We start from the raw sequence: 23,964 nt of genomic DNA, 5'->3' as shown, positions 1-23,964 counted from the left end.
CTCTCATGACCATCAACATACGTGTTTATTATGGTCGCCCGATATAGCCCGATACAGCTCCCACATAAATCGATATCTCTATTTTACTTCTTGAGCCCCCAAAGGACGCAATTCTTATTCGAATTGGCTGACAGTTTACACAGGTCTCCACCATATAATTTAATTGTGGTCCAAACCGGACCATATCTTGATATCGCTCTAATAGCAGAGCAAATCTTTTCTTATATCCTTTTTTGCCTAAGAAGAGATGCCGGGAAAAGAACTCGTCAAATGCGATCCATGGTGGAGGGTATATAAGATTCGGCCCGGCCGAACTTACCACGCTTTTACTTGTTTTTCAATAAAATAATTTTTCTCTTAATGCTGGGGCACAAAACATTTTAAGAAAATTAGGATCCCATCTAGGAATTATTTGTGCAAAGAGCCTACCTTACCTATTTCAAAAGGTAGCAATCTTTCGGAAGACTGACAGACGGACGGACATGGCTAGATCTACTCAAAATGTCATAACGACCAAGAATACAAATACTCTATGGGGTCTTAGACCAATATTTCGATGTGTTACAAACATAATGACGAGATAAGAATAGCCCATCTTGTTTTTAGTGTCCAAAAAACAGAAATTATACACAAAACAAATAAAAGAGTGCTAAGTTCGGCGGCATGGATTCCGCTGAAAATTAATACAAAATAAATTTAGTTTAAGGGCATTATTTTATTCTACTTACCAAACTTCTGTCAAACCAGCAAAAATTAAAGCTTCCAAGGATGATCGAGAGACCAGTTTATATGGGAGCTATGTCAGGTTATAGACCGATTCGAACCGCACTTGGCACAGTTGTTGGAAGTCATAACAGAACACTACATGTAGAATTTCAGCCACATCGGACAAAAAATACGGCTTGGCTCAGTTGTTGGAAGTGGTAACAGAACACCGCATGCAAAATTTCAGCCAAATCGAGCAACAATTGTGGCTTGTAGGGACTCAAGAAGTCAAATCCCCCGATTTGATAGGAATAGGCTTTTTAATTTATTGATAACGTAATGGGGCGGACCCTCCACCGTTACTCCAAAAACACCACCCAAAATCAAAAGTGGACCGATGGGTATCAAATGAAAAGTATGCGGGAGTAGATAACGAATCTGGCATACAAATTCTTCTCGAAGTATAAATGGTCACCCCACCCCCACAAAAACGACCAAAATGGGCACATTAGCCAATCACGGATATATGGAACTCGGTTTGTTTGTTCCGTATAGACTGAAAAACGGCAAAACCGATTTGCTCCAAATTTTCGCATATTGTGAAGGTTGGTCTGGAAGGAAACAAAGGACCCTCCCCATTATGCAAAAAACACAACCCAAAATCAAAAAAGGACCGATCGGAACAATATATGTATCAAATGAAAGATATTGGAGAGTAGAATACGAATATGGTATTAAAATTTGAGTCTAAGTACCCATCGGACCGCCCCAACCCCAAAACTCCCCCAAACAGACATATTGGACGTTCATGTCAATATGGGGCTCAAATGAAAGGCATTCAGGAGTAGGTTTCGAATCTGGCATACAAAATCAGATCGAAGTAAAGGGGGTCACGCCACCCCTCAAAAACGCCATTAGACCCATTATGACAATATGATACTTGGCTGAACCGATTTTCTTAAAATTTTTATAGATTGTGTACGTTTGTCTGAAAGGAAACATAGGCTATATAATTTCTAGATATCGGGTGGAGGCGGACCCTCCCCTTTACCCCAAAAACCCCACCCATATCCGAAAGTGGTCCGATGGGCACAATAAGTGCATCAAATGAAAGGTATTGGAGACCAGAAAACAAATATGATATTAAAATTTGGGTCCAAGTACCCAGCGGGCCCCCAACCCTAACACTCCTCTAAACAGATATATTCGAAGTTCATATCAATATGGGACTTAAATGAAAGGTATTAGGGAGAAGATTACAAATATGACATTAAAATTTGCGTTCAAGTCTAGGCGGCGCAATTTCCTTCCAAAAAATAAGTCAAATATTTTGGTATGGAACTCAAATGAAAGGTATTTGAGAGTAGAAAACGATCAAATTCGTTTTCTACAATTTTTTGGAGCCAAGTGTTTTGGGGTACGCCCTAAAGCATTCCCTAAACTGAACTTCATTTCCTTTGGGACTAAAGAACGAATTTGATATCTATTTTCAGGGCAAAGTGCCTGCGGCCGCCCCAGCCCCGCAACACCCTCCAAACGGTTCATATTTACTGGCCATGGCAATATGGGGCTCAAATTAAAGGGATTTGAAAGTGCAGCACGAATTTGATATCCATATTTAAGTCGAAATGTCTGAGGTGCCGTTCCTACCCTAATGAGAACATTGCCCTAAGGAAGAACATAGCCAACAGGAATCGATAAGGGGCAAATTCTCACACATAAATGAGTGCTTTCCGATTCAAGTTTAAACTCAATGATAAGGGACCTTGCATGCATGGCATTGTACCTCGCAAATGTCGCCAACATTAAGAGGGTATATATACCGCTTTGTTCGATGTTCTCGCAAGGATTCGAACGCGTTCAGCGTCATAGGCTACAATGGCACGAATTCGATATCCGCATTCAGGGCGAAGTGTACCCACCCTAAAAAGATATTAACGAGTTAAAGAAGGCGCAACGGAGCGGGTCCGGTTCGGCTAGTGAATAATAAAGAAAAGCCAGGTGAAATTCCTAACAATATGCTTCATTTATCCAGAATTAACGGCATTATTTGCGACAAACCTTGTAAGTGGCACAAATTCTTGCGTGAATTTATCATAGAAGAGCAATTTTAGCGCGTAGGTAAAAAACAAAAGCTGTTGAAGAAAAAAAATAGTGCCTGATTTGAAAATAATGGACCAATTCGAGATGGAAGTAATAACAAAATCAAAGGAAACAGCCAACTTTTTCATCTTGTTGAATAGTGTTACCAAGATATGATATCTGCCACTCACTTTCACTACTTTGGCTATGCTTAAAATTGTATACAGCACAACGGAGAAATTAGCATTTCTGAGTCAGGTATGATGTGTTTATCAAAATTTATTCCATCAACAAGGACTTAATCCAGCAGCAAAATTATGCCATAAACATTTTATGATGCTGCTTTATGCCACCATCTATTGTAGTTGCCACATATTAAGTACGTATCAGATATAATTTCGCTAATATTTAGCCAAATAAAACATGATAAGTGCAGATAATAAACTTTTGTCATTACAAATTTTGATAAACAGTTGCTATCTCTTTTAGAAAAGATATAAAAACTGTCTATCTTCACCACCGAAAATACAGTTTGTGGGAAGTTTCGTATCGAAATACTTCTCTGCAACAATTGGAACTGCGATATGAAGTTGCTCTTGCTTTTTGCCACAATCGTGGTCCTCGCTAACAGTTTGCATGTCAAAGAGAGTGCAGTGCATTCCAGTTTTGATTTTGATCCACATCTTGCGAGAAGCAAAGTAAATGGTCCTTCCAGCAGAATAGTTTTTCCATCACCTCCCGCCGGAGAAGCCAACAAAGAATTCTGGATAAATCGAGCACAACAGGAATTAAAAGAGCGCCTTCAGAAACCTTTAAATTTGAATCAAGCCAAAAACGTGATATTGTTTATGGGCGATGGCATGTCCTTGACAACGGTAGCGGCATCTCGCATACGCAAGGGTCAGCTGAAGGGCAATACTGGCGATGAGGAACTTTTGAGTTTCGAGAAATTCCCGTATACTGGATTAAGTAAGGTGAGTAGCTAGACGATTGTTTATACTGGATGCAAAAAAGTACGCTCCTAAAAGAAGCTACCCAAAAAATTACCTAAAGATCTGCTAAGAAATGTCCAAAATTCAATTTTACCTTGCCAATCTATGAAACTCTTTCTCCCACAGACCTATTGCTCCAATGCCCAAGTAGCGGATTCTGCCTGCTCCGCCACCGCTTACCTTTGTGGTGTCAAAGCCAATATTGTTACCATTGGTGTAAGTGCCAAGGTCAATTACAACAATTGCACCGAGAGTATGGATAAGGCCAATCATGTATCATCCATAGCTGCTTGGGCACAGAAGGCAGGTAAAGCGACGGGATTCATTACCACCACAAGCCTGACACATGCCAGTCCTGCGGGTAGTTACGCCCATGTGGCTAGTCGTTTCTGGGAAAGCGATGCCGATATCACCACCTGGGCAGGCCTGACTGATACATCGGGCTGCATGGACATCGCTCAACAACTAATCACCCAGGAACCTGGCAAAAACTTTAACGTTATTATGGGAGGTGGTATGGGAAAATTTCTACCAAACTCTGTCCAGGATTCACATGGTAAAAATGGAGAGAGGGCCGACGGCAAGAATTTGCTTTCCACCTGGCAATATATGCATAAGAAAGGTGCTGTTGTAACAGATCGTGCTGGTTTATTAGCTGCAAATCTCACGAAAGTGGACAATATTTTGGGCATCTTCCAATCAGGGATAATGGACTATCATGCCTTGGCCAATAATACAAAACAACCAACATTGGAGGAAATGACAGAGGTGGCCATCAAGTTTCTGAGTAAAAACAATAAAGGCTATTTCATTTTCATTGAGGGTGGACTCATAGACTATGGAAATCATGGCAATGCCCCTGGCATAGCTATCGACGAGACATTGGAACTCGAAAAGGCTGTACAAAAAGCCCGTGACATGACTAACCCCGACGAAACCCTCATTGTGGTCACCTCTGATCATGGCCATCCACTCAGCATGTCGGGCTATTCTGGCAGAGGAAATGATATTATGGGCCTTAGCGACCTAATGCCCGACAACAATGGCCAACGCTATACCACTTTGAACTATGCAACGGGAACCGAACAATATTTGGATGAACAGGGAAAACGCATCGACTTGACTGGAATTTTAGGAGGCCACAACATCATGGGCCAATATCCCAGTTATATTGAAGTCGACTACGGCGTTCATGGCGGCGACGACGTGGGAGTCTTTGCCTCTGGTCCATATGAGCATTTATTCCGTTCTTCTCTTGAGCAACATACACTGCCACATTTGATGGCCTACGCTGCATGCATAGGGGATGGACCCACCATGTGCGATAAGAAAACACCATAGGATTTAGGCTAAGTTAAAATAAATGACAAAACAAAATCATAAAAAGACAAGTAAAAAGACATTAAGTGCGGCCGGGCCGAACTTTGGATACCCACCACCTTGGATATATATGTTCGGATTGGATTCGGCAACTTAAGCACCCAAATTTGGCACGGACATTGAGTGGTCTAATAAATATAAGTCACTGTTCATTTTTGTAGAACAAAATATTTGAATTTTGTGCAGCTATATCCAAATATAACCCGATCTAAACCATATAGGACACGGATGTCGAAAACCCTAACATAAGTCACTGCAATTTCAACGAAATCGGATAATAAATGCGCTTTTTATAGGGCCAAGACTTTAAATCGAGAGATCGTTCTATTGTATATGGCACCTATAACCAAATCTGGACAGATCTGGACCAAATTAAACAAGGATAGTAATCATCCTAGTTTATTTTCACTCCACTACTATATCCGTAATTATATCTTAGTAGTGTCTGGTCTCGATCATATTTTATTCAGGTCGCGAGAACTCATATACAAGGAACATTTTCAGACAATAAATCTACATTTTATGGTATTAAGACCCTAAATTGGTCTATGTGGGTCGGATGTCGGGAGGCTTAAACCAACTCACTATTTCAAATTTCGACGAAATCGGGTAATAAATAAAGCTTTTATGAGCTTCAGACCATTAATCGGCATATCGGTCTATATGACAGCACTATCTAAATACATTCCGATCTGAACCGTACTAAGGTCGTGCATCAGGAAGCTCAAACCAACTCACTGTTCCAAATTTAAGCGAAATCGGGTAATAAATAAAGCTTTTATTGACTTCAGACCCCTTATCGTCAGATCGGTCTATATGGCACCTTTATCGAAATATGTAATCCGATCAAAACCATATTTAGGTCGGATTTTGGGAGGCCTAAAACTACCCACTGTTTCAAATTTCAGAGAAATTGGGTAGTAAATAAAGTTTTTATGGGCTTCAGACCCTTTATCGGCAGATCGGTCTATATAACAGCTATATCTATATATAGTCCAATCTTAACCATATTTGGGTCAGATGTCGCGAACTCTTAACCTACTCACTGTTTCATCCGAGATCGGATAAAAAAGAAAGCTTATATGGGCATTAGACCCTTTATCGGCAGATCGGAATATAAAGCAGCTATATCCAAATATGGTCCGATTTGGCCCGTTCAAGAACTTAACCAGCGTGCATCAAAAAGACGGCAGATCGGTCTATATGACTGCTATTTCTGAAAGTAGTACGTTCTTTACCATATTTGGGTCAGATGTCGGGAAGCCTTAAACAACTCACTGTTTCAAATTTCAGCGAAATCGGTTAAAAAATAATGCTTTTATGGGCTTCAGACCCTTTTTCGACAGATCAATCTATATGGCAGCTATATCTATATATAGTCCGATATAATCCATATTTAGGTCAGATGTTGGAAGGCTTAGAAAAACCCACTGACTCAAATTTCAGCGCAATCGGGTAATAAATAAAGTTTTTATAGGCTTCAGACCCTTTATCGGCAGATCGGTCTACATAACAGCTATACCTATATATAGTCCGATCTTAACGATATTTTGGTCAGATGTCGCGAAGCCTTGAACTACTCACTGTTTTATCCGAAATCGGATAAAAAATAAAGCTTATATGGGCATTAGACCCTTTATCGGCAGATCGGTATATATAGCAGCTATATCCAAATATGGTCCGATTTGGGCCGTTCAAGAACTTGCCCAGCGTGCATCAAAAAGTCGTATCTGTGCCAAATTTCAGCTCAATATCTCAATTCTTGAAGGCTTTAAAGTGATTACAACAGACGGACGGACAGAGATCGTTAAATCGTATGAAATCGAATTTTACGACGATCCGAAATATATTGAGTTGCCCAAAAAGTAATTGCGGATTTTTCATATAGTTGGCGTTGACAAATTTTTTCACAGCTTGTGACTCTGTAATTGCATTCTTTCTTCTGTCAGTTATCAGCTGTTACTTTTAGCCTGTTTTAGAAAAAAAGTGTAAAAAAAGTATATTTGGTTAAAGTTCATTCCAAGTTTTATTAAAAATGCATTTACTTTCTTTTAAAAAATCCGCAATTACTTTTTGGGCAACCCAATATATACTTCGCAGGGTCGGAAATGATATTTCGATGTGTTGTAAACGGAATGTGTTGCAAACGGAATGTAAAAGGAGGCCACCGTAGCGCAGAGGATAGCATGTCTGCCTATGACGCTGAACGCCTGGGTTCGATTCCTGGCGAGACCATCAGAAGCAAGTAAAAGCGTGCTAAGTTCGGCCGAACCGAATCTCATATACCCTCCACCATGGATCGCATTTGTCGAGTTCTTTTCCCGCCATCTCTTCCTAGGCAAAAAAGGATATAAGAAAAGATTTGCTCTGCTATTACAGCGATATCAAGATATGGTTTGGTTTGGACCACAATTAAATAATATGTTGGAGACCTGTGTAAAATGCCAGCCAATTCGAATAAGAATTGCGCCCTTTGGGGGCTCAAGAAGTAAAATAGAGAGATCGATTTAATGGGAGCTGTATCGGGCTATAGACCGATTCAGACCATAATAAACACGTATGTTGATGGTCATGAGAGAATCCGTCTTACAAAATTGCAGGCAAATAGGATAAGAATTGCGCCCTCTAGAGGCTCAAGAAGTCAAGATCCCAGATCGGTTTAAATGGCAGCTATATCAGGTTATGAACCGATTTGAACCATACTTAGCACAGTTGTTGGATATCATAACAAAATACGATGTGCAAAATTTCATTCCAATCGGATAAGAATTGCGCACTCTAGAGGCCTAAGAAGTCAAGACCCAAGATCGGTTTATATGGCAGCTATATCGAAACATGGACCGATATAATACCAACTGACCTACACTAATAAGAAGTATTTGTGTAAAATTTCAAGCGGCTAGCTTCACTCCTTCGGAAGTTAGTGTGCTTTCGACAGACAGACGGACGGACGGACGGACGGACGGACAGACGGACATGGCTAGATCGAAATAAAATTTCACGACGATCAAGAATATATGTACTTTATGGGGTCTCAGACGAATATTTCGAGTAGTTACAAACAAAATGACGAAATTAGTATACCCCCCATCCTATGGTAGAGGGTATAAAAATAATTTCAGCTGTGGTTTTCCCCTCCTGATGCTGGCAACATTTGTGAGGTACTATCCCATGTAGAGCTCCTCTACAAAGTGGTGTCGCACTGCGGCACGCCGTTCGGACTCGGCAATAAAAAGGCCCCTTATCATTAAACTTAAAACTTGAATCGGACTGCACTCATTGATATGTGAGAAGTTTACCCCTGTTCCTTAGTGGTATGTTCATGGGCAAAATTTGCAATTTGTATGAATGACTAAATGAATATACCCCCTATCCTACGATGGTGGGTATAATAATATGTGGTAATTTAAATGACAACTTTGTGAATTGTTACCATTGACATACTCATATACACATATCAATTTAGCTTCAGAAGTGTAGTTATATGCTATGCGGATTACGATATAAGCAACTTTTCTTGGACCAACAATACGATTGTTCTGAGTTCTTTTAGGGAGTGAATGATTACCAGGTGACCGAAGTACTTTTATGACAATTCAGGGATTCCCTTATACCTTACTGGCGAGAGTCTTAAGAACAGACGCACCTTATTTTTTATTTTTTAATAAGACAAAGCTGGTGAAGCCTTTTATTGTTCCTACTATTCAAGGTGTGTATATTTTGGGTGACCAACTTTAGAAAAAATACAACAACCATAATAAATCTTTATTGAAGAAGTTATTACGATAATGAATTTAACTTTTTCAACATTTATTCAACACTAAACAACGCTCAATTTGTATTGATTTAAAAACAAATGTACCATCGTATTAAAACTCTTGTGTAAGCAGCGACAGGAGACTCAATGCAACCCAACGAACAGGGAGCCGATGATGGTATCATCACCTACTCCCAAGAAGCCCATTTACTTAAGATATGGAAGATCCTAGTATTGAAACAACAGGCAGTACAGGGAATGAAAACCCAATAAAGCTTAACGAACAGGGACTTGACGATGGAACCATTATCGACTTTATAAAAAGTCGGAAGAATAGACTACGCAAAGAACCTAAAACGATGACATCAGGCAGTGCAGTGACAGGAAAGTTAATGCAGTCTAAAGAACAGGGAGCAGACGATGAGATCATCACCTACTCCCGAGATGCCCATTTACTGGAGGACCAATGATTGAGGTAATCCAGATAAACCTCCACCGGAGCGAGACTGTTACACACGCTCTGATGAAGAAAATCAGCAAGGGCAAGATTCATATTGCCTTAATTCAGGAGCCATGGACGACCCGGAAAAAATTTTCTGGACTGAACCATATCAACTACCAATTATTCTACGCTAACACTAGTACTCGGCCGAGGACCTGCGTTATTTGTCAAAAAAAAAATTTGAAAAATATATTTTCCCCAGAGTTTTCAATGCCGGATGCAACAGTGATGAGACAGGGAGACGGTGGAGCATACCTGGCATCACTTTATCTGCCTTTCGACTCTCTGACACCGCCACCCACCTCGGAGCTGCAACGGCTGATGAGGAAAGCAAAACAGACAGAAAACGAGGTACTAATAGGATGCGATGCGAACTCTCATCACATTTCGTGCGGTAGTACCAACACTAATAAGCGGGACCAAGCCCTTGCAGAGTTCTTGAACACTAACGACCTAATAACACTTAATATTGATAACATCGCTACCTTTGATGTAACGATATGTTCAGAAAATCTGATCGACGAGGTTCAGGATTGGAGGGAACTCTCTTTCTCTGACCATCGCTACATTAGGTTTAGAATAACACGGCCAGCGCTGAATCCGATAAGCTTCCGGAATAAGTTGAAAACCAACTGGACAAAATTCGGAAGGCTACTCAGAAGAAGACTTGGACCAGATAATATAGATTGTCGAAGCATAGAAGACGAATAAACCAACAGGATTACGACTGCACAGTTGGTCCTCTTCGGGAAAGGAAATCAGCCCAAGAAAAACTCTGGATGACCGGGGAGATTTGCAGACTAGATTATGGTGGTCACTCATAGGAGTGGCGATAAAATGCCCCCCTGTGGAGCGACCTGTGCCACTTTCTCCCTTATATTTATGCCATGCGGCACAAAATGTATCCACCTGTTCCTTAGCATTTGGTTTATCCAGTCTCTAGCCACCTCGATGTCAATGCAAACCGCCAATGTGTACGTCTTGGCATCGAAGGATTCTTCTATTTTGTGCACAACATCGCGCCGGGCAGTCTCCACAGACCGTCCCTTGACATAGGCATGCTGTCCGTATTCGAGCAGTTCGCTGGATGTCATACTCATTATCATGATGTCCACAATACGTTCCATGGTTTGGAGTAGAAAGGACGTAAGTCTTATAGGTCTGTAGGCCTTTGGTGTCGCATAATATGCCTTGCCGGGCTTGAGAATAAATACTACCCTTATCTCCTGCCAGGCTTTCAGATTATATGCAAATCCGAGACACGCTGTGAAAATATTTGCCAGGTGGGGCGACAGATAGTCTGCCTCCTTCTGTAGTAACGCCGGAAATATTACACCAGGTCCAGGTGACTTAAATGGTTTGAAGCTCCTCAAGGATTCCTTCACCATAAATTCCGTAAGTATAAACCTTCGATCAACATCCAAGATTCCGATGTCTCCATGAGTCCCGTCGTATCCTGTGGAAAACGGATTTTCATCAAAAGCCTCAACATGGCCTCCGTTGTCTCTGCTCTAACTGTCTAACGTTTCAGTTTTTGAGAGAAACTTTTCTTCTTCGGGGTATCCTTCCGCATTTTGTCCTGTTGGTTTTCAACTTATTCCGGAAGCTTTTCGGATTCGGCGCTGGTCGTACTATTCTAAACCTAATGTGGCGATGGTCAGAGAAAGAGTGTTCCATGGAGGCCCTCCAATCCTGAGGCCCCTTAATTAGTGTTGTTACTACCCCACGAAATGTGGTGACAGTTTGCATCGCACCTCCATTTCCTTTCTGTTTTGCTTTCCTCACCAGCCGTTGCAACTCCGACGTGGTGGCGGTGTCGGAGAGTCGAAAAGCATATAAAGTAATGTCAGGTACGCTCTGGCAGTCGGTGATTGTCTCGTCGTCAGCCCCCTGTTCGTTGGGCGGTATTGACTCACCTGCCACTGCACGCCCTGATGTCTCAATATGAGGATTTCTGCCTATCCTAGTCTTCCCAATCTTGCCATGCCTTTAGTCTTAGCCAAACATGTCACGGAGACTTGATCAATGCCAACCACAAGGAGTGTTCCTTTCTCCTTCTCCCCCCTGTGGACCTCCCACTTTTCTGCGACCAAACCTTGGTTTTGCTTGCTCAAGGATAACACTATGCGTTTCGTCACAAATTAGTGAGCTGGCGTAAAGATGTCCCCTCTATACACGCAGCGCATCGTTTGTATGGGGGGACCGTCTACAGAGTTCCACACATGCAATCCAACCGGATGCGCTGCCGATATTGATGACTGCATAAGTCAGCTCATATCTGTTGTGTTTCATTTCCTTGGGTGAGTGGGACCATAGTCCATCGTAACACAGAGGTTAGAGGAACGCCTGGGTTCGAATCCTGGCGAGAACATCAGACAAATTTTTTAGCGGTGGTTATCCCCTCCTGAAGCTGGCGACATTTGTAAGATACTATGCCATGTTAAAACTTCTCCCCAAATTGGTGTCGCACTGCGGCACGCCGTTCGGACTCGGCTTTAAAAAGAATGCCCTTATCATTGTGAGGAGTTTGGACCAGTTCCTTAGTGGAATGTTCAAGGGCAAATTTGCTTTGCTTATTTCTTGGCATTTTTATACCCTCCACCATAGGATGTGGGTATACTAATTTCGTCATTCTGTTTGTAACACCTAGAAATATGCGTCTAAGACCCTATAAAGTATATATATTCTTGATCGTCATGTCATTTTAAGTCGATCTAGCCATGTCCGTCCGTCCGTCTGTCTGTCGAAAGCACGATAACTTTCGAAGGAGTAAAGCTAGCCGCTTGAAATTTTGTTCGAATACTTTCAATTAGTGTAGGTCGGTTGGTATTGTAAATGGGCCAAATCGGTCCATGTTTTGATATAGCTGCCATATAAACCGATCTTGGGACTTGATTTCTTGAGCCTCTAGAAGGCGCAATTCATATCCGATTTTATTGAAATTTTGCACGCAGTGTTTTGGTAGCACTTCCAACAACTATGCTAAGTACGGTTTACATCGGTCTATGTTTTGATATAGCTGCCATATAAACCGATCTTGGGTCTCGACTTCTTGAGCCTCTAGATGCTGCATTTGCATGAAATTTTGCACGTAGTGTTTTGGTAGCATTCCAACAACCACGTTAAGTATGTTTTAATCGGTCCATGTTTTGATATAGCTGTCATAAATATAAACTGCTCTTGGGTCTTGACTTCTTGAGCCTCTAGAGGGCGCAATTCTCGTCCGATTTAACTGAAATTTTGCACGTAGTGTTTTGATATCACTTTCAACAACTATGCTAAGTATAATTCAATTCGGTCATATAAACCGATCTTGGATCTTGACTTCTTGAGCCAATAGAGCGCGCAATTATCATCCGATTTGGCTGAAATTTTGCATGAGGTGATTTGTTATGACTTCCAAAATCTGTGTTAAGTATGGCGCAAATCGGTACATAACCTGATATAGCTGCCATATAAAACGATCTGGGATCTTGACTTCTTGAGCCTTTAGAGGGCGCAATTCTCATACGATTTGGAAGAAATTTTGTACAACGGCTTCTCTCATGACCTTCAACATACTTGTCTAATATGGTCTGAATCGATCAATAGCTTAATACAACTCCCATACAAACCGATCTCCCGATTTTGCTTATTGAGCCTCTACAAGGCGCAATTCTTATCCGAATGAACTGAAATACTACACAATAGCATATTCTTATTCAATATTCTTTGTTTGCCTAAAAAGAGATACTGCGCATAGAACTCGACAAATGCGATCCATGGTGGAGGGTATATAAAATTCGACCCGGCCGAACTTAGCACGCTCTTACTTGTTAAAATTCTGGAGGGTCTAGAACTTTTCTGGTGGTAGCTTAGCCCACCGCCCAATGGTCTTTCTACGTTTATGGTGGCAGCTGTATCGTAACATGGTCCGATTTGGCTTACTTACAATCCCAACCGACATACACTGTTAACATGTAGGTCATGTCTTTACTTCTTCAGAAGTTAGCTTACAGGCAGACCGACATTGCTAAATGGATTTAGAATGCCAAGAATATGCACACTTTGTTGGGTCTCAGGCCAATATTACGATGAGTTACAAACAGAATGACGATAGTGGAGGGTATAAAAAGAGAATTTATTGCCCTATGTTGCGCTGTTGTGTGTACTGTCACTCTGGCATCGTTATCGACCATAAAGCAAAAAAAAGTCTTCATCATTCCATCGTGTGGATGTAGGAAATTTTACAATAAAAGATGAATGGCGAGTTAAATGGAATGTCCAATTTAACAACTTCTAATTAGCACAATATGGGATAAGGCTCATTATTTATGGCATTCTTTAAAAAAAAACTGCATTGTATTTAACTGCTATTGACTAAAAGTGGACACATGCGAGTCAGAATAAGAACTACTCACGTTAAATTTTTATAAATATCAGAATTGGAAACCAATCATAATTTAGTCGGCTACGAGACTTTCAAAGCTCAAATTAAAAGCCTGCCCCCTTCAGCAACTTAAAACCAATTTTGCTTCTTCCAAATGGGTACATGGCAGACATTACTGCTTTTTACAGTAGTCTCCAATCTGACAACTGGACTCGCCTTAGATATGGACGATATGTTATCGCATTACCTCGCATCCAGGGGAACCCATGACATGAACAGGCATACACCGGAAGAAGAAAAGGATCCAGAGTTTTGGCGTTCAATGGCCCGCACGGAATTATTTCAAAGTTTGGAAAAACAGAAATTGAACACCAACATGGCCATGAATATAATCATGTTTCTGGGCGATGGCATGTCACTGAGCACCGTAACTGCGGCGCGTATCTTAAAGGGCCAACAAAGAAATCGAAATGGCGAAGAAGATGCTTTGAGTTTGGAAAAATTTCCTCACATGGCCTTGAGCAGGGTAAGTGATTTGGATGCACTGCGTTGAAATCTTGATAGCTTATCATTTCTCTGTCCTCTCTACAGACCTATTGTGCCAATGCCCAAGTTCCCGATTCGGCGTGTACTGCCACAGCCTACTTGTGTGGTGTTAAGAGCAACATTATAACCATTGGGGTTACAGCAAATGTGGAATTTAACAATTGTTCAGCCAGCATGGATCCCAGAAATCAAGTCTCCTCTATAGCCTCGTGGGCACAAAGCATGGGAATGTCCACAGGTTTTATCACCACTACCACTCTGACCCACGCCAGTCCGGCAGGAACCTATGCGCATGTTGCCAGTCGATTCTATGAAAGTGACAGCGATATTGCAAGTTTTGGCCTTGAACCGGAGACATGTATGGATATGGCCCAACAACTGGTTACACAGGAGCCTGGGCGCAATTTCAATGTAATGATGGGAGGCGGCATGACCAAATTTTTACCTTACTACCAACGCGATTTGCATGGCAACTATGGAGAGCGACGAGATGGCAAAGATCTTCTCACCACATGGCAGAGTATGCATCCGGAGGGAGTTTTCGTAGTAAATAGAGACGAATTGCTGCAGGTTAATACATCAGAGGCGTCCCATATAATGGGCATATTCCAAAGCAAAGCCATGGAAATTCATGCATTGGCGGATAAAAAGAAACAACCTTCTTTGGCCGAAATGACTGAAATAGCCTTGAAACTATTGCGTCGCAATGAAGAAGGTTATTTCATCTTCATCGAGGGCGGTCATATTGATACCGCCCATCATCAGAACAAGGCTGCCTTAGCTTTGGATGAGACTTTGGAGTTTGATAAGGCCATACAGTTGGCTCGATCTATGACCGATCCTCAGGACACTTTGATCGTGGTTACCGCTGATCACGGTCATCCCCTAACTATTGCCGGTTATCCCGATCGCGGAACTGCCATTTTGGGGCTAAATCAACATGATCTGCCTATGGATGGTTTAAAATTCTCCACTCTCAACTATGTTTTGGGACCTCAACAGTACCTAGATGAAACAGGAAAACGGCTGGACTTGGAGAAATTTCCCAGGAAAATTGGTAAGCTCAATGGAAATGCTCATAAACATTTTCTTTATGAGTAAAATTCTTGCAGATTCGGTTTATCCAAGCTATATCAACGAGAAGATTGGCTACCATTCCGGCGAAGATGTGGGTATATTTGCATCAGGGCCATTTGCTCATCTTTTCACCGGAGTCCTGCAACAAAACTCCATTCCCCATCTAATGGCCTACGCTGCTTGCTTAGGCAATGGCCCAACGATATGTGATAAGGCGGATGATGAAGATGAATGCAGAGAAAATCTAAGCAATTCATACTATGGCCGCCGGAAGTAGTATTTTACAGGTTTGCTACTGATTCAACGCCCAACTTATTTAACTTCTTTAGCATTGAATATTTAGTATACCCATCGTCGATTCTATTCTGCACAATTCCCTAAATGAGCTATACTATACATATGCATATATATGAAAATGAAATTGTTGCGCTTTGTTTGTTTCTTAGTTTGGTAGAGGATGGCCCTCGATGGATATAGGGCACCCTCCCCCTAACCCCAGTTTGAAAAACCCAAAAATTCGGAGATTGGTGCACCGAAAAACACAAAATTGGTATAAAACTTTGGAGTCAAATAACCGTGGGAGATGCCCAATCATAAAACCCACCCAAATAGACATGTTTACCGATTGAGACAATATGGGTATCAAATGAAAGGTATTTAAGAGTAGAGTACGAACTTGTTATAACAATTTTACCTCAAGTGATAGTTGGCAAGCCCCACCACCAAAAACCGCCCTCAAGTGACATGTTTACCCATTGGGGCAATATGGGAATCAAATAATAGACAATTGAAAGGAGAATACGAAACTTAGCTGACCCGGGCCCGCTCCGCTGCGCCTTCTTTTACTTTATATGGAACAAAATTTTTCTTGGAATATTTATTTTCGACAATTAAAGAGCTTTTAGTGAAACCATGCTACGAATATAGTACATCGCTTGACTAACAGTTCAACTTTATAAGTGCCTTTATCTGAGTCCTATATGATCTTTGTTGGTCTACGAATTTAAGTTTGGATGCAAGGTGTACTCCATTCTTAAAATACTTTATCTCAGCCCGATATTCTCATGACATCTGATTTAGGGGCGTTTTCGGGGGTGAGGTGGTCCCCCAGACACTTGGCCCTGAAAAAAATATCGGCATCGTGCTCTCCTTTCAAATACGATTTATTTAAACCCCATATTGCCATTGGTTTAGGGGAGTTTACACGATGAGGCGTCCCCAAAACACATGGCCCCAAAATAGGTTATCAAATTCGTTTTCTAATCTCAAATAACTTTCATTTGATCCACAATTTGGCATGGTCGAAAAATTTTTCTCTTTGGGGGTGTTTTTGGGAAGGGGTGATGCCCTAAATACATGGTCGAACATTTGGATATCAAATTCATATTCTTCTCCCAAATACCTTTATTTGAGCTCCATATTGCTATGGTCAGTAAAAAATTGCTATTTTGGTAAAGGGGTAGACCCCCAGAAACTTGGTCCCGAAAGTGGGTATCAACTCTTGATCTACCCCCCAATACCTTTTATTTAAACTCCGATTTAGGGGTGTTTTGGGGATTGGAGTGGTCCCCAAACACCAAACCCGGAAAATATATCAGCAACGTGCTCTTTTCTCATATATCTATATATCACTTATTTCAACCCCATATTGCCATTGGCCTCAAAATTGGATATCAAATTCGTTTTCTAATCTCATTTAAACTCCTTATTGCAAAAGTCAGCAAATAGGTCCGGTTTAGGGTATTGGCCCTAAAAACTATAAATATTTAGTTTCACACTCTTTAAGACCCAAATTGTCTTGGTGAGCAAATACGTCCTATTTGGGGGTTGTTATAGTGGTGGGACGTCCCCTAGACAGTTAGTTGATATCAGGTAAGTGGTCCGCTTCCAAATATATTTAATTTGAGCCCCATATTTCCATAGTCGGCAAACATGACCCGCTTGGAGGGTATTTTGGGGGATGGGCGGCCACTCAGTGAGTTGGCCTTGAAAATATATATCGGATTCGTGTTCCACTCTAAAAACCCTTTTATTTGAGCCTCACATTGCAATGGTCAGTAAATACTTTCTATTTGGTTGGTGTTATGGGGGTGGGGTTGCCCCATTGACACTTTTCCCGAATATTGATATCAGATTCGTGCTTTACTCCCAAAGACCTTTCATTTGAGCCCCATATGGCTATGGTCGTCAATTTGTCCCCTTTTGGGGATGTTTTTGAGGGGAGGCAGCCCCCCAAACACTTGGCCCCATATTTGGATATCAGATGCTAATTCTACACTCAAATACCTTTTATTTAAGCCCCATATTCCCATGGTCAGTAAATAACTCCTGTTTGGGGGGTGTTTTGGGGAAGGGGGGACCCCCAGATATCAGATTCGTATTCTACTCGGAAATACCTTTCATTTGAGTCCTATATTGCCATGGTCGGTAAATATGTCCGATTTAGGGGTGTTTTGGGGGTGGTGTGGTTCCCCTAGCATTTGGTCCGATAATTGGATATCAGATACGTTTTCTAAATTCAAATGCCTTTCATTTGAGTCCCATATTGTCGCGATTGGTCTATACATATATTTGGTAAGTTTTGGGGAGTGGGGCGGCCCCCCAAGGTACCCCATCCGAAATTTGAATACCAATTTTTTGTTTTTAGGTTACTATAAGAGAGCACACAAAATTTTGCTGAAATCGCACCACCCATCTCCGAGATCTGGTGTTTCTGAAAATTAGGGTAAGGGGGAGGGTCCGCCCCCCCCCCCCCCCCCCTTCAGATATCAAAAAATGTAGTAACCTATTTTCACTACGGGATCATTATGCACCATCTGTGAAAATTTCAAGAAAATCGGTTCAGCCGTTTCTGAGTCTATAAGGAACACACAAACATACAAACAACCCTACAAACAAACACAAATTGATTTTTATTCATAAGACTAACTGAGCCCGGCCCGCTTCGCTGAGCCCGATAATGCTATATTGGATAGGAGTGGTCTAAATTTGGAAATTTTAGCCTAGTTTCAGTTGAAAATGTATTCCAAATTTCCTGTGCATTTTTTACACTCAACTACCTTTCTTTTAAATCCCACATTTTTTGGGTGACGTTTTTGGGATAACGGGGGAGGGTCCGCCCCCGTCCAACATTAACAAATTACATAGCCTATACCTCCTTCCTGACCATATTCGTAATCTAGTCGCGAATACCTTTAATTCGAGCATTATTGTCATTATCGTCCAATAAACTAATTTGGGGGGTTTAGTGGTCGGGGTGGCCCCCCAATTACTTGGACTCTATTTTTAATGTAGAAATCGTACTCTACTCTTGAATACCTTTCATTTAAGTCCCATATTGTCCCAAACGGTCCACTTTTAGTTTTAGGTAAGAAGGAGGGTCCGCCCCCTTGCGATATCAAAAACTAATACAGCCTATTGCTCCTTCCGGACCAAATTCGTAATCTACTCCCCAATACCTTTCATTCGATTCCCATATTGTCATTATCGTCCAATAAACCTATTTTGGAAGCTTTTTTGGGGTCGGGCGGCCTCCCAATTACTTGGACCGAATTTTTAATATGGAATTTGTACTCTACTCTTGAATACCTTTAATTTAAGTCCCGAACTGTCCCAATCGGTCCACTTTTATTTTTCGCTGGTACTTTTGGCGTAAGGGGGAGGGTCCGCCCCCAATACGTTATCAAAAAATTATATAGCCTATTGCTCCTTCCAGACCACTCCCCACAATCTGTGAATATTTCAAAGAAATCGGTTTAGCCGATTTTGAGTCTATACGGAACAAACAAATATACAAACCCACAAACAAACAAACACAAATTTATTTTTATAGATATTGTTGTGGTCTTAGACGCATATTTCGAGGTGTTACAAACAGAATGACGAAATATGTATACCCCCATCCTATGGTGGAGGGATAAAAATGAACTTGACAAATGCGATCCATGATGGAGGGTAAGTAAGATTCGGCCCAGCCGAACTTAACACTATTTTACTTGTTATAGCCTACACAACTACTGTGGTACAGAGTGGAGCATACCGAACGAATCAGAATCATTTTCTGATTCGATTTATCCATGTCCGTCTATCTGTCTGTTCGTCCGTTTGTCTGTCTTTCTGTCCATGTTAATTTGTGTACAAAACACATACCGAGTAAAAGCGAACAGAGTCTGAAAGTTAGATTACTTCCAAATATGTTCGTCATTTTAGTCAAATAAAAAAAATTGTATCAGGATTACCTTATACATTCCAAAAGAACTGGAGTCTGTGGACAAGCCTCTGGCGACGTGTAAACTAATTTTTTAAGATACGATGTCCAATTCGTTTATTTTTCTAGCCTTAGAACTAGTCTTAATATGAAGTAAATTGCAACGTTCTTCTTTATTACAATAAATTCATTTTAATTGAAAATAATTTTGCCTTCTATCGTGCAATTGTCAACAACCTTTTGGCTAATAAACATAGCCCAATTGATAGCATTCCGCTAGCCAAAATATCATTCCTACATGGTGTCTCGTTGGTCATCAGCCAAAGAATTCGATGACTTTGGCTGTGCGCGCAAAAGTGACACCAAAAACAAATTCGAGACACTTCCGCCCAAAATGGCAATTAAACGGCAGCAACAACACCGTCACAAAAACCAAGCATGTGGTCTATGAATGTGATGTCATAGCTTCTGGTAATGAATATGTTGGAAAAATGGAATAAGTCACAATTTTTTCGATAGCATAATAACACCGGTATTCACAAAACTAAAAATCTCACAAATCTTATACAGATCTATGATTGTCTGTCCAACACTTAATTGATTTAGATCAATTTGGATTGCTAAAGGAAAATGTCGATACATGTTCAGATATAGCTCCCAAGTAAATTATTCTAACGATTTAACTTCTTGAGCCCAAATTGGGCTCCATGTTAACCCCCTGGGGTCTACATTGAGTGCCCTGGGACTGAGATCTGTTTCCGATTTCCTAACCATAATACGATCCTGCTGGTGGATATCCGGGCAATACGGTATGCGTGAGGTGGCGTGGTGCTAACGCTAGGACATCAAGTGTGATCGTCACGGATATCAGGGCAGGGTCAACCAGGACGGTAAAGTCACGAACGGTCTTAAAGTGTTAGGAGAAGATTAACGTCTTCTTTGAGTATGGTACCGTGACATGGCGGATTGAGAGGGAATGAAATAGCAGACGATTTGGGTGTAAAGCCAAGGGACCCCCGTCGATAAACTTGGTTAATCTAAAGCCACCTTTAAGTATTTGCAAATTTGCCCATGAACATTCCATTAAGGAACAGGGAAAACTTCCAACCGTACATTACCTATGTTATCTTGCACAATGGTTCAAATGGCTATAAATTATATACGCTTTCAGGAAAATGCTGTTGTTGGCCTGCTATACAAGTTTCTGGCCTAGGCAACAACAAGTATTGCAAGGTGCAATCTGAGATTTCTATTGGAAAGTTTTACATTTTCTCAAAAAGTTTTGGCTTATGGCCATCATTAAAAATTAATATAAGGCTCGCCCAAAGTCGAATTTCGTGAAGGTCATCAAAAAACGGCCGTTGTACCAGAAAATATTTTCATGTGACACACTGTGAGATACAGATATTCTTGGGCATTTCTTCCACCAGCATAAATTCGATATTCGGTATTGTTCTCATTGGATTCCCGACAATTTTGTTTAGAAATACGTTTAGAAGGTCTTCACAGGTTACCATCGTGGACCGTGTGACCGTATGGGTCTTCGAAGTCAAGCCAAATCCAACGAAGGTTGTTCGTATAAGAATCACTTCGAAGCATAGTCCCCTGTTTCTTCGGCAAAATTGATCATGTGGCGACTGTTCTGCTTGAGCAACGCAGACGATCGGTGAATTCAGAGTGTTGCATCACAATTTGACTACCACTGTCATTGTTTACCATGACAATGCGATCCCTCATACGAGCTCCCTTTTGACCAACCAAAACGTCGAATTGATGGGTCATCTGCCGTACAGACCTCATTTGGAGTGTCTCATTTGGAGTGGAACAAGTATTTCGACAATTAGTTTGAGTACATGCGATTAATATAAATCATGCCGGAGGGTACTTTGAAAACATAAAACCGTTTTTGATGATAAAAATTTGCATTTTCCATACAAGGCCAATAATTTATACAGCAGCCATGGTATCGGGTGAGGGAAGATTGTCAAAGTTTACCACTTTCGACCTTTCAATATTCTGGATGCTATAAAGGTTGATCTACTGAACCGATTTGGAACCGATGCTTGATTCTGAAGAAAACAAAAACAATCAAAATGTTGCCTTAATTTTTTGAATATTTATACCTAAGCCACTACTGTGGTACAGGGTAATACAATACAACTTAGTGCATTTGTTTGTAACACCCAAAAGGAAGAGAGATAGACCCATTGATAAGTATAGCGATCGACTCAGAATCACTGATTAGTTATGTCCGTCTGTCTGTCTGTACGTCTGTCTGTCCATGTTAATTTGTGTACAAACTATAGGTCGCAATTTTCATCCGATCGTCGTCAAATTTGATACAGGCATGTTTTTCGGCCTAGAGACGAAGCCTATTGAAATTGGAAAAATTCGGATCAGATTTGGATATAGCTCCCATATATATGTTCGTCCGATTTGCAGTAATAACGCAATAAAATGGTCACTTGTTAACCCATTCTCACGAAATTTGGGATGACGGATTTTCTTATGACTCTCGACATTACTGGTGAATTTTATAGAAATCGGTTCATATTTAGATATAGCTCTCAAAACCCCGATTTTCACTCCTAAAACCATGGCAAGCGCATTTATTAACCAATATTCCCAAATCTTTGAAAGTTAAGCAAGTAAGATGTGCTATGTTCGGTCTGGCCAAATCATGGATTGCATTACAAATTTACACAAACAAACTTAGTTGAAGGGCACATGTGTACTTTACGTTCAAAATTTCGTAGAAGACTAATGGGGAGATCAGTTTATATAGAAACTATATCAGGTTATAGACCGATTTAGATCATAGAAACTATATCAGGTCATAAATAGGATTGGATCATACTCCGCAGGATTGAAATCATTTGAGGCTTCCAGAGGGCTCTAGATGTCAAATCGGCAGATCGATTTATATGGGAGCTATATCTAAATCCGAACCAATATGGCCCATCAATAAAAAGTATTTATGAGGTGCCATCCTATCGGGGTGGGTATAAAAAGCATCGTGCAAATACCTTTTAAATTACACCTATATCCTTCAAGTAGATCTTGCTATGATCTTCCTTCATGAATCATGCAAATCGGTTCAGTAGATCAAAAATTTTAGCCCCCATAAGATTAGAAAACTAGGAAATGATCAACTTTGAATGACATAGAACAACAACAGAATGAAAGCCTGTGTTCTTCTCCACAATTGTGTAATAGAACATTTTGAGTCTCTCAGATCGACAGATAAAAAGTTGTGGATTTCTTTCCAATTTTTTCGTCTTTTGAATAACTACATGACTTTCCATAATCTCATATATACCCCGATTTGAGTTCTTGATAACCTTAAGCAATCAATTCTTTTCCAACTGGTTCATGACGAGTACTGTAATGATTTCTATCAACTACAAATAACATGATCCAAATCGGTCTAAAACATTTTATGGCAATCATATAAAGCTATTAACCAATCAAACTTTTGTATAATGACATCCTTTGTAAAAACCAATTTTGGCGAAGAAGGAGCATGGCGCAGAGTTTAGCATGTCCGCTTATGACGTTGAATGTCTTGGTTCGAATCAGGGCTAGAATATCAGAAAAGTTTTCATAGACGGTTATCACTTCCTAATGCTATAAAAATGAGGTACCTTATCATGGAACTTAAACTTGAGTCGAACAGCACTCGTTGATATATGAGAAGAGTGCCCCCTCTTCCTCAATGGAATGATGGTTGGCAAAGTTGCAATTTAGCTTATAAATATATAATACTATCTATGGTTATTAATCAAAAGTTTTATTTATCCAATCCGCTAAAATTTGGATATTACTGCCATTATACACCGAACGAAAAATTGATACTAAGTGTAGTGATAGTAAATTAATACAAAACCAATACCATATGGTATGCATGATGTAAAGCATTATACGATACGATACTATCTTGGTATTAATTCACGATGTTGCTTCACCATTGACACCATATGGTATTCATTTTTCTTTCCGTGTACATACTTTTCCAAGTGATCTTCTTCTTGATATAAAAGTCATCTATCTGTATGTGATTTTATTCATCATAAGTGATTTTGTATAATATGCAAACTTTTCTTAGTCAAACGTATTGATACCGCATGGGCGTATGAGTCATATTTATTGTCTGCTGTTACCATTAGTCATACGCCACCATACAAAAAATAGTATTATAATATGGAACATAAGTGTGTCGGACCTTTCGTATGTTATGTATGCACAGCCATAAATGATTGACAACTAATTTGATGAAATACCTGTTGTTTATATTCGACTGCGCCAGATTGATTTCATGTTTCTAAGGTAAGACAAACAATATATAAA

The 23,964-nt window shown here is 40.5% G+C and overlaps 2 protein-coding genes across 2 annotated transcripts; both read left to right on the top strand.

Moving 5' to 3' along the window:
- The first annotated feature begins 3,371 nt into the window (after positions 1-3,371).
- On the top strand, positions 3,372-5,188 carry LOC106096012 (membrane-bound alkaline phosphatase). The gene is made up of 2 exons (XM_013263516.2): positions 3,372-3,761; positions 3,906-5,188. Exons 1-2 carry the CDS (start codon positions 3,372-3,374, stop codon positions 5,118-5,120), a joined length of 1,605 nt encoding a protein of 534 aa, XP_013118970.2. The 3' UTR covers positions 5,121-5,188.
- An 8,822-nt stretch (positions 5,189-14,010) lies between these two features.
- On the top strand, positions 14,011-15,687 carry LOC106096013 (membrane-bound alkaline phosphatase). Its single transcript, XM_013263517.2, has 3 exons — positions 14,011-14,313; positions 14,379-15,390; positions 15,446-15,687. The coding sequence occupies exons 1-3, from the start codon at positions 14,011-14,013 to the stop codon at positions 15,685-15,687; spliced, it is 1,557 nt and encodes a 518-aa protein (XP_013118971.2).
- The last annotated feature ends 8,277 nt before the right edge of the window (positions 15,688-23,964 follow it).

The sequence above is a fragment of the Stomoxys calcitrans genome, chromosome 5 (genome assembly GCF_963082655.1).
Source record: "Stomoxys calcitrans chromosome 5, idStoCalc2.1, whole genome shotgun sequence".
NCBI classification, from domain to species: domain Eukaryota; kingdom Metazoa; phylum Arthropoda; class Insecta; order Diptera; family Muscidae; genus Stomoxys; species Stomoxys calcitrans.
The sequence above is the reverse complement of the archived record's forward strand: the minus strand, read 5'-3'. Positions and strand labels throughout refer to the sequence as shown.

Bases quoted from the DNA above. Each gene is read 5' to 3' on its own strand.
- LOC106096012 (XM_013263516.2), top strand. From the start codon at position 3,372: ATGAAGTTGCTCTTGCTTTTTGCCACAATCGTGGTCCTCGCTAACAGT. The intron at 3,762-3,905 runs GTGAGTAGCTAG...TTTCTCCCACAG, and splicing joins CGTATACTGGATTAAGTAAG to ACCTATTGCTCCAATGCCCA.
- LOC106096013 (XM_013263517.2), top strand. From the start codon at position 14,011: ATGGACGATATGTTATCGCATTACCTCGCATCCAGGGGAACCCATGAC. The intron at 14,314-14,378 runs GTAAGTGATTTG...TCCTCTCTACAG, and splicing joins CTCACATGGCCTTGAGCAGG to ACCTATTGTGCCAATGCCCA. The intron at 15,391-15,445 runs GTAAGCTCAATG...AAATTCTTGCAG, and splicing joins GAAATTTCCCAGGAAAATTG to ATTCGGTTTATCCAAGCTAT.